This window comes from Engystomops pustulosus, chromosome 4 (assembly GCF_040894005.1).
Source record: "Engystomops pustulosus chromosome 4, aEngPut4.maternal, whole genome shotgun sequence".
Classification (NCBI taxonomy): domain Eukaryota; kingdom Metazoa; phylum Chordata; class Amphibia; order Anura; family Leptodactylidae; genus Engystomops; species Engystomops pustulosus.
This window is the reverse complement of record NC_092414.1, coordinates 107569010-107593178: the sequence shown is the minus strand read 5'-3', so window position 1 is coordinate 107593178 and position 24169 is coordinate 107569010. Positions and strand designations below refer to the sequence as shown.

The following is a 24169-nucleotide window of genomic DNA, read 5'->3' as shown; positions in this document are numbered from 1 at the left end:
TGGTGGACAGCTGCACTGTCTAAAGATGGTTGGCCAATTGTGCCAAAAATCTGCAGACACATAAACATCCTTCCACAGGAAATGGCAGGAAAGAAGTGTTGGCTATTACATGAACCCATCTATTTACTTTCAAGGGCAATAAGTTGCTGAAGGACCTGTATACTAGTTACTTCTATATGGGTCTCCCTGAGAACATATGCACATTACAGCCTCAGGCAAATGTTGTATTAATTGTATATGCAGGTCTAGCAGTGGATTCATAAAACTTACTCTGATTATGTGCACCTCAAGTAATTTTGTTTTTTCACACACTCCAATATTGTTACTAAGCAACGGGTCAAGCACATTCTGTCTAATATTATTCATTGAGACAGCAGTCAGATCAGACCTGGCAGTGATGAGGGAATAACAGGCATGGGGTAGCTGAGGGAAACTCTGGTGAAAACACGCCCCCTCTGACCCCGTGAGTCTGCTGGCAAGATGCCAGTTACCTTTATTAAATCAATTAAAAAAAAAAGTATGAGCTATGTATTTTATAATAACTGAATGGTAAACAGAAGACTTTTGTGGGAACCTTTCATTATATAATGGAGTGGCACTCACCAAAGTTGCGTAAGGCTTTATTAAAAAAAAATTACATCAAAACATGTAAGATCAAAACAAAATTTGTGGGCTAACGCCACCTAGGTTGCAAATTCCTCGGGACGAAGTTCATCACGTAGATATTAACATCTATACATTTTCTTAGTTAAGTCTTTATATGTGTGCTTTTCTAAGTATGAGCCTGAGGGGACAACTTCCTACACTATAATACCTTAAAATGCTCAAATCATTCCTATCGTTCATACATAATTCACCCATTTTATCAAATCTAATGGTGTATTTGCTTTCTCAGACTAATAGAGCCCGATGTTTCCTGCTCAATACCAGCAGACCTCAAAACATCAGGGGCTCAATGAGCCGTAGACTTCCATTACTGATTCTTGTAGATCTCTGGTGTTCCCTAAATTGTACAGACAACTTACGTATGGTTTTCCCAAAATAGTAACGGTTGCATGGGCAAAAAGTTATATAGACCATATAGACCTACAAGTGATGAGGAAACAGACCTTTTGCTTTTTACCCCAAAATGAGCCCACATCTTAGATTACATTTCGGAATCCCCTTCTCCAACTAAGTGAGATGTGTGGAACCTACTCGGTACCAGTAACTTTCTAATGGTAATATGTAGTAAGGTCCTGTAATTGGGAATTCTGTCTTACAATACTCCAATTTTTCAAAATGGTACTGTGAATCACATTTTCACATGAATGAAATTCAAAACAGAAAGCAAACCTCTTCCTTCATTCCTTTGTCTCTAGTGTGATTTCTTTTGAAATCCTTGACGGTCGCATCTAAAAAAAAAAAAAAAAAATTCCCTGCCACTATATACCGCAGTGAATCGCATACTCATCCGATTACGAACATTGGGGTATTCCACAAATTCAACTAAGTGGGTTCTTGGTCCTTCCCATACTATAAAAATATTGTCCGCATAGCGGTGGAATGCCTTCAAATTTGAGACAAATGGATTGTCCAGAGAAAAAGATGTACCTGTTTTCAAAACAAGGGAGAAACAAGTTGGCCAAGATACAAGCAACAAGAGTGCTCATGGCTGCATCGGTTCTCTGGACAAACTAAAGGCATTGTGGGAAAGCATGGACCGTAAACCTTCACTAACAAAATCAATATAATGTGGACTTTTCCGCGCATTAGTTAAGATGTCGGGAATACATTGCACCCCAAGGTCTTATGGAATTTCTACATTAATTGATGTAACTACTTTTAAAAAAGCATTGATGTCCATAAGATGATAGGGGAAATCTGATGGTAAGCACCAATATCTGCCACAATTGGACGACCAGGGGGCGTAAAAAAAGACTTGTGGACTTAAGGTAAAAAGTACCACACCAGTTATTTTTTTGGTTTTTAGGAAGCAATTTAATGGCTGTATTTTCCGATGAGACCCTAATTTCTACACTCCTTTTAATAAAAGTACAAAAGTGTGCCTGGTACTTCAGGGTCGGTTACTGTTCAATGGGATACAGTGCCTTGTGAAGGAATAAAGCATGTGTTCCTTTGCATCCTTATGGCCGTGCAGGATGGCAATCTGTGAAAAGAGGATGTGCTCCACTGTCTGATTACAATGGAAGACACCTCAGATTTATTACAACATTACATAACTTAAAAGCCAGTGCTGGAACGAAGCAAGGTGAGAGAGGCAGTGTAGGTCCTGGGGAGCGGAGAGGGGTATGGGATAAGGGTCGCAGGAGCACCCGTGACGGTATTTATGATGGGTTGCACCACACAAGAAGCCAGTGCTGAACTATCACTAGAGATAAGTTTCTATACTGAGATGCCTTACAATCTCTGTTATGTTTGGTTGTAAATTTAGAGCCAATGTCTCTCTGGCTTGTAAATTTCACAGGTTCATAACTGTAACATGGGCTGTCCGAGATTTGTTAGATAAAACATCACCATATTGTTATTACAAACTGAACCAAAATATGGAGAAAGTGATTAGAGATGGGCGAATCGATTCTAATGAATCGGAATTCATTCTGAATTTGAGAAAAACTTCGATTCTTCACAATTCCAAAATTTACGGTGATTCGTGGGAACTAAGTCTATCCCCCCTGCAGACATGAAAGCCACTCAGTGACCAGCAGGCTTATGTAATGTCACAGCCCTATAAAAACAGGCAGCCATTTCCAATCTTGTCATTTCACACTGCATGTGCTGTCTGTAGCGTCTATCTCATTGAGTAAAAAAAATCACTCCAGCTGCTTCTGAGCACAAAGTCCAGGGTCTCAGTTCTTGTGGTGTAGTACACCCCCATTTCAAGTGTTTTTTTGTTGATAAAGTAGATATCAAGAAATCTGTGTCAAATCCACATAGTTGATTAACCAATATGTCAGACAGAGAGGTGGCAGGTAGAGCAGGTACAGGTCGCAGCACAGTAAGGGGGCATCGCGGCAGGGGTGACTCTGTGAGGACAGAAATGCCGGTGTCATAGCGGCAGTGTGTTGATTAATAACCCAAAGGTTCTGGATTGGTTGACTAGGTCATCCACTTCCTCCCAAATGACATCTGACAACCCCAGCCAAGAGTCCGTGGGTTCGTCAGATACAACTCTTAGTTGGCGTGGCCCTCACCTGTCCTCAACCAGCCTCTGTCCTTTTCATTTCCCTAAGTGGTTGGGGGAAATGAACAGGTGGGGCAGACATCCGCTGCTTCATGCAGTAGGTGGGGAAGTAGAGCGTGGCACGGGAGGTTATGTTGCACTTGCAATTAGTCAGGCTGTGCATACTGAGACCGCTGAGGAGAATAGTAGTGACAGAGAAACACAAATCGCAGATTGAGAATGCGCTAGTTAGCGCGAAGTGGCCTGTTCGACGCCTATCTTCTTAATAGCATCTTCTTAATAGCACATGACTTCGGTGTGTGCTACTCCTTTATCTTTGTTTTGGATTTATATGGATTGTAGTTGTCTGGCTGAGCATCGGCATCAGTGCGATTTGGGGAGACTCTTTCTCGTTGAGGTTTCCGGATGGTGCCGGTGATGTTTTCTCTTCAGTTTCTTTTTACATTGCTGAACCTTTCTTTAGCTTTATTGGTGAAAACCTTATGATAGCTTCCCTTTAAGGTCACCTGTAAAGGTTAAAGTGCATTTCAAGTTCATCTTAAAATTTGCCCACAAGCCAAATATCTCTGTTATTGAGTATATTATGTCTTTTTCAGTTTGTTTACTGAAATAAAAAGAATAAAACTGTGTAAATTAGTCATAATAGGACAGTGGTTTGGTGCAGAACAAAATTACAAACTGTGAAATCATGGATGTGAGTGTATCATACATAAGCAGTGGTGTCCCTTATGAGCTAAAGAGCCCTGATAACATGTCAAAATACAATCAACATGGAATCTAACTTTTTAAAAATATCAAGAACAATGTGAATAAAGTTAGGAAAAATCAGAAGGGAGGAAGAGGGAGGGGAAGGATTCTCCCATGAGTGTCAAGTAGTAGTTCCTAGAGGAAGAGAGACTACCCTAAGTTAGAGTCAATAAACAAGACTACCCTAAGTTAAGAGTGATGAAAATCCCACCATGGAGACCAGATTGTCAGAAATGTATTGTGCTCCTCCTCCACGATAGAGGTGAGCTTCATTGATCACATACCAATTCAATCTCCATTTGATCTCTTCTAGCTCATTTATACTTAATGAGGCGACAGAGCAAAGAGTTGCTCTTTTGACGTCAGCCGCAGCAGATTTTTATAAATGTTTTTAGGTGAATAGGGAAGTTCCTGGCTTAACAAAAAACGTTTCCAACCCCTAGAAGACGTAACAAAAAAGGTAGATGAGGGCAGTCTACCATCAGAATATCTCTTGAGCCAGCTTACATAGGGATATTGGGCCTTATATTTGGATTCATTGACTAAGAAGGCAAGACACAGACGCAAACCTGGAGGAGGAGGGAAAAGGGGCGAAAGCTGTTAGAGCGAAAGCTTGTATCAGACAAGCGCTTGTTAATTTGCTTAAAGCCCCCAGAAAAACGTGGACAGAAAGTCCCATGCTAAGGGTAAAAAGCATAAGTTGGAAAGACATCTGCCTTGTGCAGGGCAGAGCTGTCAATCTTAAGTGACAACTAGAGGTCACATACAAGTTGTGTTTGACAAGAAATCGCATCGCATAGAAGGAGGTGTCAATGACCTCTTATTTGTAGTCTGCAGTGGCTTATTGAGAGTTAACTATATAATCACTGGCAGGTGAACTTTTTTAAAAGTAATACATTTAATATGTTAATTTGTATGTGAATAATCACTATTAAGTGGCCAAACACTTACACCCATATCCTGCTGATGGGTCTAAAACATGTGTAATCTTATCTCTAATGAATTCCTAGAATTCTATGTAAGTGCTATGCCCCTAAATAAAAATGACAAAGATAAGCAGTGTGACCAGAAATGCTGTCCTTCCACTGTGATGAAAACTGTCCAAATGTGATAAGTGTAATCTCAGAATGTTTTGTTGTTCTCCATGTTCTAATATTATTGTACATGACCAAATTTACTCAGACACAATACCTATTGCCTCTGCTACCTAAAGTATGACACCTATGTCCAATAATACCCAATTATATTTCTAATACAATATTATGGAGATGTATTATCCAGAAGAAACCTGCTATTAGCTAATAATAGTGACATCTTATGCACTATTGTATGGAAATTTTAGAAAAAGTTTAAAATGTCAGAATATTGCAATACTAAGGCTGCCTTCACATCTCGTTTTTGGTATACATCAGGAGAGCTCCATACGAGTACGTTGAGCGAACCTATTGACATATACTGGCAGACAGAGTCATAATACTTACCTTCGAATGAACAGTATATGTTGCATTCGTCGGAAAAGGCAAGATGACTGGGGAAATATACTGTACATCGGCAGCAGCCAATCTCAAAGGGATCTGCTGGCTATATCCAAGGGGGCAGGCACTGGCTATATACTAGGGGGTTGCTGGCTATATACTGGTTGTAGGCAGTGACCAATGCATTTCCTACCTTAGGCTTATACTCAAGTCAATAGGTTTTCCCAGTTTTTTTGTGTTAAAAATGGGTACTTCGGCTTATACTGGGGTTGGCTTATACTCGAGTAGATCCAGTAACTTAGAATAGAGGAATTTAGCTTTATAACTGTCAGTCATTTCAAGGTCTAGATAATGTCTGTTCAGATTTGTAGTTCAAGGGAGAAATGCTGGCAAACAAAATTGCAATATAATCTTTTTTCTATGTATAGTTTCTGAGTCTAGTACCAGCTGAGATTATGTGGTAGCAGCAGACATGCCTCTGAGGAATACATGATATCTTGTTAACTTGGATTGTTTCCAGGGTACAAAAGGATCAGTCTAAAACATCCTCACAGACTACAGCTATGCCATCGGCACTATTTACAAGACTATATGAGTGTGCAAGAATATTATCTTAATAGTAAAATACAGTGAAGGCTGGAAAATAATTATAAACAAATAATTACAACCCTTGCAGCTGAAAAGTGATATTACAGTGGGTACGGAAAGTATTCAGACCCCTTTAAATTTTGCACTCTTTGTTTCATTGCAGCCAATTGGTAAGATCAAAATATATATATTTTTTTTTGCTCATTAATGTACACTCTGCACTCCATCTTCACAGAAAAAACAGAAATGTAGATATTTTGCTAAAGTATTAAACAAAACTAAACATTCATATAGTCCTAAATATTCAGACCCTTTGCTGTGACACTCATATTCAACTCACATGCTGTCCATTTCCTTCTGATCCTCCTTGAGATGGTTCTACTCCTTCCTTGTAATCCAGATGTGTTTAATTAAACTGATTGGACTTCATTAAGAAAGGTATAAATAAAACCTCATAGCTTACAGGGCATGTCAGAGCACATGAGAATCATGAGGTCTAAGGAACTGTCCAAGGATCTGAAAGACAGAATTGTCACAGATCTTGCCAAGGTTAGAAAAGAATTTCTGCAGCACTCAAGGTTTCTAAGAGCATAGTGGCCTCCATAATCCTTAAATGGAAGAAGTATAGGATGACCACAATTCTTCCTTGACCTGGCAGTCCAGCCAAACTAAGCAATTGTGGGAGAAAAGCCTTGGCGAGAGAGATGAGCTCCAGAGATGCAGTAAGGGGATGGGAGAAAGTTCCACTGAGTCATCTATTACTGCAGCCCTCCACCAGTCATGGCTTTATAGTAGAGTGTGCACATAAGAAATCCCACATGCAGTTTGCAAAAAAACAGAACTCTCAGTCTATGAAAAATAAGATACCCTGGTCCTGATGAGACGAAGATTGAACTTTTTGGTGTTAATTCTAAGCAGTATGTGGAAAAAAACATGTGCTGTTCATCACCCTCCCTATACAATCCCAGCAGTGAAACATGGTGGTAGCAGCATAACCCAATGTGGGTGTATTTAGTCTGCAGGGACAGAAGAACTGGTTGCTATTGAAGGAAATATGAATGTGGCCAAGTGCAAAGATATCCTGGATGAAAACCACTTCCTGAGTGCTCTGGACCTCGGACTGGGCCAAAGGGTTCACCTTCCAACACTCAATGACCCTAAGCACACAGCTAAAATAACAAAGCAGTAGCTTCAGAACATCTCTATGACTATTCTTAACTGACCCAGCCAGAGCCCTGACCTAAACCCAATTGAGCATCTCTGTAAAGACTTGAAAATGGCTTCCACCAACATTCACCATCCAACCCGAGGGAACTAGAGAGGATCTGCAAGGAAGAATGGCATAATTCCCAAGAAAACTAATGACTTTACTAGTTTAAAAGGTGCTTCTTCTCTGAATACTTATGACCATGAGATATTTCAGTTTTTTCTATAAATATAGTACCATATACATTTGAGTATTAGCCGTGTTTTTCAGCACAACTTTTGTGCTGAAAATTCCCCTCTCGGCTTATACTTGGGTATACAAATAATAAACTGAGTACTCACCATTCTGACGCCCCGGGCATCCCCTCTTCTTTCTTCTTGTGCGCCAGCTCCAGGTGTATTATCTTATACTATACGGACTCTCTATGACCATTACTTGTTAGTGATTTGGATGTAAACAATTATAGCAGCTTATTTGGTCACTCTTTATACTGAGATATACAGTATGTAGATGTGTAGGTTTGGAGCTTTATTATATGCACATGTTTATCTTTTAATTGTTTTCAATGTGTTACACTCAATAAAGAGATATCACATTTTGTTATACCTTATATGGGCATCCTCTTATTTGTGTCTGATATGAGTTTAAGTGAATGCGGTTTAACATTAACCCCTTAAAGGAAACCTACCACCACGAATCTACCTATTAAGGTTGATCTGGTGGCAGGTTCCTCTAATGTATAGTTGTATAGCCCTTTTTTATGGCTAATTCTTTCGTGGCCCACAACTTTTATAAATTTGAATTCCCCCTCTAAAGAGGCCACTGGGGCGTGGAGTAGCCGAAGCTGAGGCTACACGGTGCGGCTACTCCACGCCCCAGTAGCTTTTTGCATTCCGCCTACCCTGACATCTTGGTAGCTGCGTGCATTTGTATGCGAAGCTGGGTTCTGTGCAGAACGCAGGCTGCCGGTACACAGTCTTGGTTCTGAAGCCAGAGCTACTGCGCATGCTCAGAACCAACTTCGCATACCAGTGCTCGCAGCTACCAAGAGCTGCGCAGAACCCAGCTTTGCAGGCGAGTGTGGGCAGCTCATGGTAGCTGAAGATGCCAGGGTAGGCGGAACACAAGAGGCAGCTGGGGCGTAGCCGAGCCGTGTAGCCTCAGCTCCGGCTACTCCAGCAACCTCTTTAGAAAATTTTAATATTGGGGTAACTAGCTAAAATGGACTATACTACTCCACATTAGAGGAACCTGCCACCTTAATAGATAGATCCGTGGTGGTAGGTTTCCATTAAGGATGAAGGGTTTTTTCGCCCATTTTTCGTTCTCCACCTTCAAATAACCATAACTTTTTCATGTTTCCGTGTACAGAGCTGTGCAAGGGCTAATTTTCTGCGTAAAAAAATTTAACTTCTCAGTGACGTTATTTATTGTTCCATGCCGTGTACGGGCAAGCTGGAAAAAAAATCCAATTGCGGTGAAATAGGTGAAAAAAACGCATTTGTGGGCTCAGTTTTTACGACTTTCACTGTGCTCTCCAAATAACACCTCTGCTTTATTCTTTGGTATTTATATAGGTTTTATTGTGTTTTAATACATTTTATTAAAGCTGTGTAAAATGTAATTTTTTTTTGCTAAATGAGCTAATGTAAAATGTGATGTAAAATGGAGAATCTTCATATAGGTGGTATGGATGACCACACAGGGCCGCTTGCGCCCCAGAGGCCCTCGGCCGCCCAAACCACCATAAAAATCCACCGGCCTCTGTATTTTTAAGTCAGTGGCGCTGCTGACACTTGGCATAACTGCAGCAGTGCCACTGACTTTGAGTGCTTCTATCAGAGTTTCTGACACTCTCCGTGTGCAGGGCACTAAACAGTTAATAGCGCTGTGCCTGGTGCATAACAGAGAGTGTCCGATACTTCCCCTGCTTCCTGTCCCGTCTCCCCTTGCAGCTGCCCGGCGCACCTCACTGGGCTGCCACTTCTCCATGAAAACTCAAACGGGTATCTGTAAGTGTGGGGTTGTGGGATTGATTGAGAGATTAAGGGGTCTGGAACGTTTATCGCTGAGGAGATCTGTTAGTCGGGATGGGAATGGGGGGTGGGCTGAGCTATATAGTTATAGTTGTCCTGAAAAGAGGTGGGGAGAGGCTGCATATAATTAAACAAGGGTGGCAGAAATATATGCTCACTCTGTCTCCTTTATTTCCACCACATCATATCTATTTCATCATGAATAAATTATATATTGGGGTCCACTGGTAGTGATTGTGGTGAAACTTATGTGTTTTCAAGTTCCCATTTTTAATAACTTTTTAGAGCATATTTTTAGGGGTAATATTGAAAAATCATCTTTTTCTGAAAATTTTTCAGGGTCTTTTTATAGGGAGTTTACCGTGCGGGTCCAATAATGATTCTGATTTATTATGTAGATTGTTACTGATGAAGAAATACCAAATATGTGGGGAGTTTTGTGTTATGTGTTTTATTATACTTTATTAGGTTTTCATATGAGAATGTGTCATTTTATGGACCTTAACTTTAATATTTTTTAAAATGTTTCAAGTCCAAGACACTGTATTGCAGTGCAGTGCAAACTGTATGAGATCTTATGGTTAGACCCATAAGGGGTCTGACTGCAGGAGACATTGGGCAGCCACAGGGCACCCATGATCGGAGACATTTTCGATCGTGGGTTTTAGGGTGCGGTCACACATGGTGACAACGCATGCGTTTTCAAACGCATCACAACAGTTGAGATGATTACATTGCTGTAAACATGTTTACGGAATGCATGTGTTAAAGCAGGGGTAAGGAACCTTTTTGGCTGAACGCCAAATATTTTAAAATGTTATTCCGTAAGAGACCTACAATATGCACATGCCACCCAGTAGATAGGTAGCCCCAGCACATACCTCCAGTAGATAGGTAGCCACAGCACATGCCCCCCAATAGATAGGTAGCCTCAGCTCATACCTCCAGTAAATAGGTAGCAACAGCACATGCCCCCCAGTAGAAAGGTAGCCCCAACACATGCCCCCCAGCCAGCTCCTCATCACTCTCACACTCTTCTCTTTGACCCAGGCTTAGACAATGGCGGGGATGGCGCCTGGGTCACACAAGGAACGTAGGCAGCGGTAACAATGCTGCCTGTATCCAGTGATCAGTCTAAGAGACACACAGCAGCCATCACTATTTATTACAGGTCTGTCTAAAAGCCAGATGCAGCCAACAAAGGAGCAACATCTGGCTCCCGAGCCATAGGTTCTCTACCCCTGTGTTAAAGTGTTAAATGCATGCAGTAATGCGATGTTAACGCATGTGTTAACATTGATTTGATGCATGCATTTCATAAACACAATGTTGACGCATTAGTTAACGCCACGTGTGAACGCTACTTCAGTGTGGAGTGTCAGCTGCTACATACCCGCTGCTTCTGGTACCAGCTCCGCATGTGATTCAGTGCCAGAAGCCCAACATAATGGTACATCTGGTTGCGGCAAGTAATTTCTCGCACAGACGTGCTGTTACACCGGGTTGCAGGAAGGGGTTAATTAATTAGGGGTTGGGGGCCCAAAATTTTTATACAGCCCATGGACACTGGGTTCACCGCTGGCAAGAACCGTTTTTGTATTTTGATACATAGGGCATTTTGAGACACGGCAATACCTGACATGTTTGTGATTTTTATTGTTTGTTATGTTTTATATCAGTTCTAGGGAAAGGGGGGTGATTTGAATTTATTTTTTTTTAATTATTTTGTAAACTTTTGTTACCCTTTAGGGTACTTTAACCCTAGATGGTCTGATTGTTCCTATCATATACTGCAATACTATTGGAGTTAGCAATGATATGACTCTCTTCTTCATTTAAACCTATTACATAGTAACAGTACAAAAACTATTTTACTACATAGAACCAAGATTACTATACTATAGTACCCTTCCCCTAGCCCCCATACATCCTGCACTGGCCAACATCAGGAACGCCTCTAAATGAATTGGGGACATATTGGGGCACATTTACTTATCCAGTCCGGAGGAGATCCCGAAAGTCAGACGACAATGCACTGTGCTGCGATTCAAGAAGATTGTGCGCCCAATATCCTGCATATGTCGCTTCCCCGCTCAGGTCCACCGGAGTTCACCATCTTCCTCCCGGTGCATGTAAGTGCATGGCTTGCGACACAATTTTTAAGGTTTATACCTGTCCCAGGTAAATACCTGTCCCAGCGGCCCGATCCCCAAAAACATCAGAAAACCCGACGGAAATGCGGCTGTGGAACCCTTAGTAAATAAGCCCCATTGTCTTTCCTCACGTGCACGTGAAGATAACGGGAGATGACTCTGGGACATGTGATTTAGCTCCAGAACCGTATTCTTTCTGCAGGGGGGAATAATGGGACTTTGCGGCTGGGCCGATGACTGATGTCCCACTGTTCCCCCCTGATGTTGGCCCTTAACCTAACCATACAGTATATTTGTGTAATGTGTATACTGCTCTTAAAGAGAACCCATCAGGCAAATTAACCCCCTAAACTAAATATATTTTCACAAACTTCCATTAGAAAGCATTGCCTCTATCCCTTCATTGTCCCTCTACATGCCTGAAAACCTAAGCAATGAGGTCCTAAAGCTGTATGCAAATGACCTGTAAGATGTCCAATGAGTCATTATCATATTCAAGCTGTCTAGCTTATTCATGAGTCTCCCACTCATGAATAAGCCACATCCCCCAGTGTCCCCTGCAGCCTGTGTCTATGAGATACTCCTGACTGACAGCCTGTATAATGATGTGAGGTATAATGGTGTAATGGCTCCTCCATGTGCTTCCTGGTGCTGGCGCGCCCTGAAGCCTGTGTGTGTATGAGATACTACTATACACATGACTGACAGCCTGTATAATGATGTGAGGTATAATGGTGTAATGGCTCCTCCATGTGCTTCCTGGTGCTGGCGCGCCCTGCAGCCTGTGTGTGTATGAGATACTACTATACACATGACTGACAGCCTGTATAATGATGTGAGGTATAATGGTGTAATGGCTCCTCCATGTGATTCCTGGTGCTGGCGTCCCTTGCAGCCTCTGTGTGTATGAGATACTACGATACACATGACTGACAGCCTGTATAATGATGTGAGGTATAATGGTGTAATGGCTCCTCCATGTGCTTCCTGGTGCTGGCGCCCCCTGAAGCCTGTGTGTGTATGAGATACAACTATACACATGACTGATAGCCTGTATAATGATGTGAGGTATAATGGTGTAATGGCTCCGCCATGTGCTTCCAGGTTCTGGCGCCCCCTGCAGCCTGTGTGTGTATGAGATACTCCTATACACATGACCGACTGCCTGTATAATGATGTGAGGTATAATGGTATAATGGCTCCTCCATGTGCTTCCTGGTGCTGGCGCGCCCTGCAGCCTGTGTGTGTATGAGATACTACTATACACATGACTGACAGCCTGTATAATGATGTGAGGTATAATGGTGTAATGGCTCCTCCATGTGCTTCCTGGTGCTGGCGCGCCCTGCAGCCTGTGTGTGTATGAGATACTACTATACACATGACTGACAGCCTGTATAATGATGTGAGGTATAATGGTGTAATGGCTCCTCCATGTGATTCCTGGTGCTGGCGTCCCTTGCAGCCTCTGTGTGTATGAGATACTACGATACACATGACTGACAGCCTGTATAATGATGTGAGGTATAATGGTGTAATGGCTCCTCCATGTGCTTCCTGGTGCTGGCGCCCCCTGAAGCCTGTGTGTGTATGAGATACAACTATACACATGACTGATAGCCTGTATAATGATGTGAGGTATAATGGTGTAATGGCTCCGCCATGTGCTTCCAGGTTCTGGCGCCCCCTGCAGCCTGTGTGTGTATGAGATACTCCTATACACATGACCGACTGCCTGTATAATGATGTGAGGTATAATGGTATAATGGCTCCTCCATGTGCTTCCTGGTGCTGGCGCGCCCTGCAGCCTGTGTGTGTATGAGATACTACTATACACATGACTGACAGCCTGTATAATGATGTGAGGTATAATGGTGTAATGGCTCCTCCATGTGCTTCCTGGTGCTGGCGCGCCCTGCAGCCTGTGTGTGTATGAGATACTACTATACACATGACTGACAGCCTGTATAATGATGTGAGGTATAATGGTGTAATGGCTCCTCCATGTGATTCCTGGTGCTGGCGTCCCTTGCAGCCTCTGTGTGTATGAGATACTACGATACACATGACTGACAGCCTGTATAATGATGTGAGGTATAATGGTGTAATGGCTCCTCCATGTGCTTCCTGGTGCTGGCGCCCCCTGAAGCCTGTGTGTGTATGAGATACTACTATACACATGACTGACCGCCTGTATAATGATGTGACCACTGGTGCTGGTGGCCACGCCCCCTGCAGCCTGTGTATGTAGGACATACTCCTATACACATGACTGACAGCCTGTATAATGATGTGAGGTATAATGGTGCAATGGCTCTTCTATGTGCTTTCTGGTGCTGGCGGCCACACCCCCTGCAGCCTGGGTGTATGAGATACTCCTATACACATGACTGACAGCCTGTATAATGATGTGAGGTATAATGGTGTAATGGCTCCTTCATGTGCTTTACAATGATTAATGTATGAATTGACTAGATAAAGGCTGGGATGGATCCTTGTGAGCTGCTCCAACAGGTAGAAGTGACAGAAATAGTGACAGAGACCTGATGACAGGTGTCCTTTAATGCTATCCCTCAAAAGCTTATTTTATTTTAGGCTTCTGTCAAACCGGAAATATGGTATTTCTCATAGACCTTGAGAAAGCTGGGTGTCTACTTAAACACATTACACCTTGAGATTCCTGAACTATCCCGACAAGATTAATCAACCTGAGCTGGATGACTCATTGACAGCAGCTGGGGAATGGTGCAGCGATTTATTACTTCTGCCTGTCATGGACAACTCAGTGATGACATATTCTTGGATTATGCTGGGCAGGACAAGGCTAAAGCAGTGCATAATTAGGGAGAGGAGAAGCGCCGAGGGAGCCAAAGGAGAGAGCCTCATTATCGTAATTTTATAATAGTTTTTTTTAGCAAAACCACTCGGATCAGCGATTAAACATGTTTCTGCCTCAGTGTAGCTTCAGCATTCTCAAGTTATGTTTGCTTCATAATGCATGAAATCAAATGGTAGATTTCCTTTGAATGCCCCTGTATTGTATGAATTAAGGTGTCTTTAGAACGGTAACTTTTCATCTTTTTTCATAAGCAAATTCCTAAATTTGCAATGTAGCTCTTACCATTTAAATAAATAACATTGAAGCAAAATATTTTATTGCATATTCATAAAAAATACAAGCCATAGAGAAAAAAAAAAACCTTTAGTGCAAAACACGAGGCTTGTGACCATTTTCAACATTAATAGAAGTTTATTCTACGTTAAACAAAAGGTAATATTAAAAAAAGTTATTTACATAAAATTTCGGGTCGGGTAAAGGATAGAGATGTACATTTCATCTGTAAGTGTGTACTTTGCTAGCTCAACAATACATTTTATAAACTGCAGATAACGCGGCAAAGCTTTTTTTTTTGTTGTTTTGTTTTCTACAAAGGATATTATCGGAGTGAATTTGGGACCTCCACCTGAAAGACAAAAATCTTGTTACTGGATATTTAGGCAATATTATTTACTTGAGCAAAATGTTATCTTCTTGATAAAGAAGGTTTATTGAAGCTTGTGCTATAAGTCTTTATGCTTCACAGCTAGTGCAAAAAAGATCCAGTCCAATCATTTCTTTCATCTGAAGGGCCTGCTAAAGTTCTTTACTTTCATTTTTATAAAATAGTCTATGAACCAGGGTAATTTGCTAGGTATAGAGTAGGCTAAGCAGAAAAATTAGACTTATTTGCCTGTAAAGTGTTAAAGCCTCATGACAGCTGGGGTTTCTGTGGCTTATAAGTAGCTGTAGGCTTAGTTAAGTGTTAGAATTTAATGCTTAGCATTCTTTCCAAAACCAGTGGTTATTATAGTTTGAGTATAACTATATATACTAGTATAAATGTACAAGTGCAATGTGAGTTAAAAGTACATGTCTGTTTTGACATTTTCTACTTTTCCATACAACGTTAGCTTCAAAATCAAGCATGATAAAGCAGGAACACTTACTAATAGATCAAGGCACCGTGACTGTGGTAATCTTCTTATATTTGTTATACATGACTTTCTTCCTTCTAAAATCAACTTTTAAAATTATACTAATAAGCCTGAAGGGCTACAGATTCACAGGCTGTTATAGTGTGAAAGGAAAACTGTATGCTGAAACCAAAGGTGCAGCCACCTACCACAGGCCTTTGGGCTGAAGATCTGACCACCAATCCACTCACTGCATTAATCCCCTTCCCTCGTACCTTACTCTGTTTGTTCACTTCCTTTGAGCCGGTCACAGAGGCTCCTTTGCTCGCCCACCACCTGCTTCAGTGACCCCCATCCCCTCTTTTTTCAAGCATGTGGTTGTTACCCGATTACTAAAGAAACCTAATTACCTACTAATTGGTTTTTCACTCATTAAACCCTCTCCTCTACAATCTATACTTAATTCAGCAGCAAGGCTTGTCTTTCAGACCAAACGCTACACAGATGCCTGCAGTCTGTGCCATTCACTGCACTGGTTACCAGTATCCTTTCGTATTCACTTTAAAATAATAACCCTCATCCACAAAGCTCTGTATAATGCTGCACCTCCCTATAACTCTTTTCTCATCTCTAATCACTAATCACTAATACCCACCCTCCAGTCTCAAACGTGCTCTTAAAACCCATCTTTTTAGGCAAGCCTATCACACTTGCTAAACACACTGGGGATCATTTACTAAGGGCCCAATTCGTGTTTTCCCGGCGTGTTACCCGACGTGCACGCAACGTAAATCGGGGGGGGGGGGGGGGGGGCTGGCCGAATGAAAACCCGACGGATTCGGAGAAACCGCCGCATTTAAAAAAAAAAAAGTGTCGCTGGACACACGCTTACCTTCAACAGGAATAGGATCGTGAACTCCGGCGAACTTCAGCGCAGCAGCGACACCTGGTGGACGTCGGAGGAACTGTCTTAGTGAATCGCCGGGAGACCCAAATCCACCGCAGAGATCGCGCCGCTGGATCGAGAATGGACCGGGTAAGTTAATCTGCCCCACTGCATGAAATTAACTCTCTTTACTAACCCATCCTGTGTCCTCCTCCCGTCTGTTATCCAGCAAACACCACATAAATGCCAAGCTTCAGGCTCCTCTGCAGTCCCATTCACCATGGACTGTATATAAGATGGTGGCTGACGGCTGGTTTAAGCAGCAGCAGTTTTATATATTACATTATTTTATTCTGTTCCCTTATAACTGAACCATTATAAGAGCTGTTATACCTCTTGTGTCACCCACTCATCCTTATAGACTGTAAGCTCTTGCAAGCATTACCCTCTATAATGTAATATTATATTTGTATATGTCCCCTATGATTTGTAAAGTGCTATGGAATATGATGATGTTATATAAAGATCTTTATTTTTATTATGTGCTGCAGTGAGATTACAACAGGCAGGGGGAGGATTGAAGTATTGAGGGAGCCGGGGGAGTGGTGGTAAGAAACAGTGTAACAGCCTGTGAAGATACAGCATTGAGGGGCTCAGTTGATGCCCTCCTGGCTTATCAGCATAATTTTAGAAGTTGATTTAAGAAGGAAGGAGGCCATGGATAACAAATCTAAGAAGATTACCACAGTCACTGTGCCTGGATATATGAGTAAGCGTCCATGGCTTATCATGCTTTATGTTGCTGGTAGATTTCCTTTAATTCGACAACCATTGTCCACTGACCACGTACCCCATGGTCCTTTAGAATATATGTTTAAGTGTTATGTGGAGCCTCTGCACACAAGATGGGCTCGTGATGGAGTCTGTCAGCTATATCTGTAACTTAACTGCTCCACTATGGATTGTGTTGTACCTCGACCAATCAGCAATAGATAGTTCTTATATAGTTTTACCTAGAAAAACACCTTTAGTGTCGAGGCACACAACAGTAAAAACGTGTGGGTGTGTCGCCCAGATCAATGCCCACAGCCATTATTTTAATGGACTGTGCAACCTTTCCGTTAAGGGGTAGGGCATGTCCTGGGTTGAAATAATGGATCACTCATAGACTATTGTTTATGAAGATCTGTGAAAAAGAATGTAATTGAAAGGGATGCAAATGAAGCTTAAAAAGTTAATGTTAACATCCATTTTTCACACCCAAGAGAAATTTTCTTCATTTATATCTAGCCTGCCTGAGTGTTCAGGTCTAAGCTTATTCCCCTTAAAATATAGTAAAAACCATTGTCAAATAATTTAAAGAGATAAACTAAAAATCTTTAAACACTAGATTTATTTTTTCAATGAATGGGAACCCCTCATTTAATTTGTTTTAATGATTTTTTTTGTTTTTAATTATAAATCTAAATGATCAGTGGTAATAGTATAATGAAGTGTTATGGTCAGGTATTCCCCAGTGTTTATGCTCATAGCTATTTTCTGCAACCTGTTAATGGGATTTGGCATCTGCACCTTTAGTTCATCTAGATTTCTCTTTCCATGGAAATGACACATGTACAGGTGCAAAACATCTCACATTTTATATGATGAATTAAGAGTACATTCATTTCCATTAGATAATATAATAAATAGTAGTCACCTAATACACCATATTTTAGTAATACCCCATCTGACATTCTGATGATAACCTCATACCCCTCTCCAATCCCCCCTCATGAGTGCCCTATCAGCTCATCCGCATTCAGGATATATTAGAGCTGTTATTCTCACTATAGGCTTTGTAGTTTTATTGCAGTATACATGGACTGTAAACTAGACATTAAAGAGTTATGTGATCATGCTGCTTTCATCATCATCAGGAATATTAGACACAAGATCAATGTTAAAGGAAATCATAATCAAGCCAGGACACCTATTCATAAATCCAGGCACTGTGACTGTGTTAATCTTCTTATAATTGTTATCCATGGCCATTTTCCTTCCCAAATTAACTTTTAAATTATGTCAATGTGTCTGAGAGGCAACCCTAACCCCTCTGTGATATGGTTTTACTGGCTGTTACACTGTCTCACCCCCCCCCCCCCTGCTGGAAGTTCTCACGGCACAAGGGTGAGACAGTGTAACAGCTTGAAAAGCCATATGACAGAGTGGCTAGGGTAGCCCCTCAGGTTCATTAGCATATTTTTAAAACTTTATTTTAGAAGGAAGGAGGCCATGGATAACAAATATAAGAATAGAAGAGTAGGTTTCCCTGATTTATCATGCAATTATTAATTATTAATAATATGCTTTAATAAATATTTGTAATAGAATACTGAAATATACTCAAACCACATAATGTATATAGTATGTATACAATTTCCTGAGGTATGATGCATACCTCAAAACCTTTTCTATGGGGAAGTTTGAGGTATGTCCTGATTTGTGCCCTAAAGATACATTAGAGTTGAATCATATGGTGGGCAGGGAATAATGATTAAAGTAAAACTGTAAAGTATAAAAACTTTTGCCTAACTCAAAGCAAAAAATAAGCAATTTTCTTATTAACTCCAATTAGCTTGGTGCAGGTGTTTACCTGCCTCCATTTGCCATACTTTCATGAGAAACTGTATAAGACGAGAGAAGGCTTGTTGGGAGGAGCAGTAGTAGAGTAGTGCATGAAAAGAGGACCTTGGGTGATGTCACGAGCATGTGACTCATCACATGCTTGATGTTGGCCAATTACAAACATGCTGTCCTAATTTATATGAATGCCCTTAGACGACTTCACAACCAGGAAATCCCACCCACTTCAGGAAAAGCGGAATATGATTTATAAGAAGGGATGATGGATATACCAGGCTGTATCTAAGGCTATGAAAAAGCCAGCAGCATGATACAGGTATCATTGGAATTGTTGTCAAAGGCTCTCTCCAGCTGTACTAAAACTAATTTTTTGTCAGTAACTTTACACATAAGCTTTAAGCCTTCCAACCTCAGAGCCCCACATACAAGTGGAAGCGCACAATGGAGATGTGCTTCAGTAGGAATGGGGAGAAGTGAGTATTATGTTTTTGTATTTAAAGTTTAGAGTGATAAAGTGGTTAACTGGATGCAATATGGGGGTATTGTCAGTAGGTCAGGAGGGGAGAAATTTGGCACCGAATTATAAGTTTAGAAGGCCACAAAAGGGGGTTCAAGATTGAAAGTCGGAAGGGATATATGTAGACACAGGAAGGGGGAACTATACTGTGGTAAGCTGCATTGAAAGGAGGTATATTCTATGAGGATACAGAGGGGCATTATAACATGTGCTAACCATGTGATATAAAATAAGATGCCATGTACATAGCATAGAACCTTGAGCAGCTGTGGTTTAATACTTCCAAATGTTGAATTACAGACTCTGTCTAGTACCATATTGCAATAATATGTTGCCTTTTTTAAATTTAGTATCTGATGGAATATGTTACGGAGTAGTTTCCCCTAATGTGGGCAACAAAAAAATGTCCATGATAAATCATATAGAGGTATGTAAATAAAGACCCTTTAATTTCTCTTCTGACACTGCTGTATTACAGAAAGGTTTCAAAGAAAATTAAAAAGTTACCGTGTTTGACCTACACTTGTAGTTATTTAGAATAGATCCTTCTTTATGAAATTTTTCTATTGGGACATACTACGTGTAAGTACTTTATGCTCTAAAATTTTCCAACGATATGTAGATATGATAAAACCTACCTTCTTAAGCTGTCTTAAACTGCTGCTTCTTATAGCTTCCATAAGATCATCACGTGCAGATCTTTGTGGTGTAGGTGGTCTTGAACCTTCTTCTCCTTTCGTTTCTGAAATTGACCTTAATGAATTTTTGATTTCTTTCAAAATATTATTTTGTTCTTTTTTGCCTTTTTTCCCCTTTGTCTTACTTTGTCCATTTTGAATTTTTTTGGCTGATCTTTCATGTTGTTTGATAACCTCAGCTATATTTCTAGTTGGAATCTTTTTTTCCTGAACTGTTGGAAGAAGTGGAGGAGCAGGTGGAGGTGGTGGAGGTGGTGGGGGAGGTGGTGGAGGGGGTGGCGGTGGTGCAGTGACAGTAGACTGAACTTTTCTAGTCACTTTAGGAGATGACCATGGTGAGCTCTTAGGTGAAGGATATGGCGAGGATCCTGGAGTTACTCTCTGCAAAGTTTTGGTCCTCAGGTTAGATGCAGGATCATAACCTGACTCTTTTTGTTCCTGCATTCTTTTCTGTCTCTGTTTGTCCATATTTCGAGTAAGGATGCCTGTCATAGACATGCGAGGCCCTGGGAGCTCAAAATGATAACCCAACTTGACAATACTGGCATTGTCTCTTAGCAGTTTTACTATTTCCATTTCCACTTGACTTCCCATGATGTGTCTCTGATTATGAAACCGCAGTTCTGTCAGAACATTATTTGCATACTGAAGAGCTCTCATAATCGCTATTATTCCCTTCCCAGTTATAAAATTTGATTCAATGTTTAGGCATGTGATACTTTTATTAACCCTTAGCATATTAGCAATAGCCATTGCAACATTGTCATCAGCATGAGTGTTTGCTAAGCTGAATGTCTTAACATTAGTGTTGTCTTTCAGAGCTTCCGCAAATGCCACCAATGTGTCAGCTTTTACATTCTCCATGTTGTTTAGGTTGATTTCACAAGTCTCAGGATCATTTATTTTAATGCTTTCCAGCGCTTCATCAATTACTGTGGGGTTTGAGAGTGTGAGGCTTGTAGACATTTTATTGTTCGTTGCTTCATCAGCTTGTCTGTTTTGCCATGTTTTGCCATGATTTGCACCAAAGCCATTGCAAGTGGGCTCCTCAACAGTAACTCCATTGCATTTTAGTTCTGGTATCTGAATAGGAATCTTTATAGCTTTGCGTTCTTTTTCAATAAACTCTACATCTTCATCAGCGTCTTCCTTGTCTACATCCTCCTTTTCACTCTCTTCTTTTTCCTGTTCATCTTCTTCAGTTACTACTTCTTCCTCGTCCACCTCTTCTTCACCTTCTTCATCTTCTTCATCATCTTCTTCTGTATAGACCTCCTCAGAAATCTCACTGTTACTTCCTGTGAAATCATCTTCTTCACTTCCCTCCTCTTCCTCCTCCTTGCCGTTCTAGAGAGCAAAAGTAACTGATGTTAAATGATCAGAAAATTAATTTTGTGTTGTCGTTTTAGTTATACAACCATAACCCTAATTCATATTTGTTTACATGTACAGTACAAACCTAGCCTATCCGTTTAACAACGACTTCAAAATGTATGGATTACTGTATAATAAAATGGCTAGGGAAATTGAATAACAAGTATTAAATAAATATTGTAGGTCTATATTTAGAATTTTAAAACCATATATGTTATATAAAAAAATATTGTGGTGTCAAAGCTCAATGTTCTTCTTATGGAGATCTGAATCTTTGTTTCATTTTGACAGCAATGGAATTATTTCTGTTTTTGGCTATTGATAGTAAACAAACTTTGGATTGAATTCTATTTCTAGATTGTATTCCTGCACCAAAGATTACATATGGCATCAAATCAGTATCAGTATCTTTTTTTCCAATCTAATACATACATATTTATTTCTTTAGTTTTTCCCGCTGTCAGCTGCTGCATAGGCTTAGAGAGCACAGTAAGTCTTTTTCAGACAAAAATTATTATTTTAACTCTCTATTGTGTAGGTAGAATTATACTGATAAATCTGCAACCCTTTGGATGCTTAAAGGGGCTGTCCACTTTCAAACAATTGATGTGTTTGAGTAATGAAAAGTTATACAATTTTCCATTATGCTTTCTGCATCAATTCCTCACAGTTTTCTAGATCTCTGCTTGCTTTCCTGCTATGGAAAGCTTCTATGCTTACGTCCAGTGGATAAAAATCTGTCCATGGTCTTGTGATGGACATGTGGATGCACGAGTCATTATTACCACAGAGACTCATGATAATAACGGCTCGTGCACCCGCCTGCCCATCTCAAGACCAAGGAGTGCTTTCTATCTACTGGAGTAAACAAAGACGCTTTCTAAAGAAGGACAGCAAGTTCTTTAAAACGGTGAATAATTGATGCAGAAAGTATATTAGAATATTGTATAACTTTTCCTTACTCAAGGTATATCAATTATTTGTTACAACTGGACAGCCCCTTCAAATTTAGAGGCCATGATTTCTTTCTTTCAGAAATAATAATAATTCTATTATTTTCTCATAACTAGCAAATACATAATTGGTACACAAAATATAGTGCATAACATTAATTCATTATTATTAAAAAGTTAGGAGAACAATAAACCATATTCAAGGACACCTCATATCTGATGACTATTGCAGCCAACTGTCGCCCAACACATTGTCATCCCCTGTGCTAGTAACAGATTATACGGTGGTTATATATAGAAGCAATAGAATAATCTCTGATAACTACCATGTTTGGAAAACAATCAAATACCAGAGACAAGTGGAGAGCTTTGACTAAGCAGTGGGGAATCCAATGAAGAGGCAACTGGTAATGCCTCGTTTTAACTCCTAATGCACATAAAGTAACTTCTTGTGACTTCCTATAATAATGTTTTGTTAGTAGATTACGTTAGTATCCGTAATACTTTTTTTTCTAGTGTATATATAATTTTTAGTTTTGAGCAAGTATATATATATATCAGATCTGCATTTATCAATTGCCTTATTAAATTATTTAACTCAGCTTAAACTTCACAATGCAAACAATGTAGTGTCTGTACTTATTCCTCTACAAATATTTGTGGAAAACTAAAATATGTTTGACTTTTGCAACATAATGGATTGATGGTTACTTGTATCCACTTATAAAAGGTCAGTTGTAAGCAATGCATTAACCCACCTCAGAGCCAGCACCCATTTCTTTCTCCATTAACTTTTTGGTTTCTTTCTCCCAATATGCCATTAGAGCTTCTCTGCTGAAGTTAGCTGTTGGAGATTTCTCTGTTAAACTTTTTTGCCTCATTCCAACTGGAAGATTGTGGTCAGGCTCAATATCCTCCAATTCTCTTTCCAGTTCTTGGAGCTCCTCTGCTGACAATGAAGCAAGAAGCTCATCTTCATCAATATCTCCATACTTGCTGATCTCTCTCCTGTATCCAAAGGCAGACATGGTCCCCTTGGGTGCTACAGAATAGGCTAGAACCAGTCAAGGCAGGCAACTAAAAAGTATCAAGAGGGAAGGTTAAAATAATTGAGCTGCCTTCTCTGTCCTTTGTGAGCACCAACTGACAAGTCAGATGAGATGAGCCAGCCTTTTAAGAAAAGTTCAATGGGTGTTCCCTTGAAACAAAAAGGGTGAAGGCATACTCTATTTAAGCCTCAAACGTCAGCTGGGTAGAGGGACAGTGACAAAGTGACATCACATGTGAATTACAGCCTCTCTGACTGTGGGATTACTGACACACTGAATGTTACCTTATAAAGGGTACGCTGGTTAACTTGGATTCCTTATGTCTTCTCATAGATCAAATCTAAAATACTTCGCTGTAAAGACTATGGATGTTTCTGTATATAACACATCATTCGGGATCCTGCAAACCATTCTGATCATTTATCAGCATCATCCCCTTACTATAATGTATAGTGGAAAGATGCTTTTACTCACCTGAAAGGAGATATCTATTAAGCAGCCTGCAATGAACACACACCAACAAGTGTCAACTATGTTAACTATGAGAAACCACGTGTATTATTTTCATTTACTTAGTTTTCCAGTAGTCTTTACTAAATGTGCAGCTCTCGAGATCCGTATAGCAGCTCTGGAGATCTGTGTAACCACACCTTTGGACATAATCTTAGTAGAAGCAAAGAAGTATCACTATTATTTGCCATCGATTTTATTCGCCATCTGACT

At 40.4% G+C, this 24169-nt stretch overlaps 1 protein-coding gene and 1 long non-coding RNA gene across 4 annotated transcripts in view; one reads left to right on the top strand and one right to left on the bottom strand.

Annotated features, from left to right (window-relative positions):
• Window positions 1–14523: 14523 nt before the first annotated feature.
• On the bottom strand, window positions 14524–23565 carry LMOD2 (leiomodin 2). The gene is made up of 3 exons (XM_072147021.1): window positions 23156–23565; window positions 20011–21417; window positions 14524–14854 (listed from the first exon to the last, which is right to left on the bottom strand). Exons 1-3 carry the CDS (start codon window positions 23423–23425, stop codon window positions 14828–14830), a joined length of 1704 nt encoding a protein of 567 aa, XP_072003122.1. The 5' UTR covers window positions 23426–23565; the 3' UTR covers window positions 14524–14827.
• The window catches only part of LOC140126950 (uncharacterized), a 24993-nt gene continuing 19519 nt past the window's right edge, over window positions 18696–24169 (top strand). Inside the window, exon 1 of one of the 3 annotated variants that reach the window (XR_011854930.1) lies at window positions 18696–19171. This is a non-coding gene — a long non-coding RNA (uncharacterized lncRNA). Of the gene's footprint in view, window positions 19329–22275; window positions 22355–24169 lie in introns of those variants that run through there. The other 2 variants (XR_011854929.1, XR_011854931.1) reach the window with 2 other exon arrangements.

Excerpts from the sequence above, each read along its gene's own strand:
- LMOD2 (XM_072147021.1), bottom strand. The coding sequence starts at position 23,425 with ATGTCTGCCTTTGGATACAGGAGAGAGATCAGCAAGTATGGAGATATT. Across the intron at positions 21,418-23,155 it reads AAATGGGTGCTGGCTCTGAG|AACGGCAAGGAGGAGGAAGA; the intron begins GTGGGTTAATGC and ends TTTGCTCTCTAG. Across the intron at positions 14,855-20,010 it reads GTTTAAGACAGCTTAAGAAG|GTGGAGGTCCCAAATTCACT; the intron begins GTAGGTTTTATC and ends TTTGTCTTTCAG.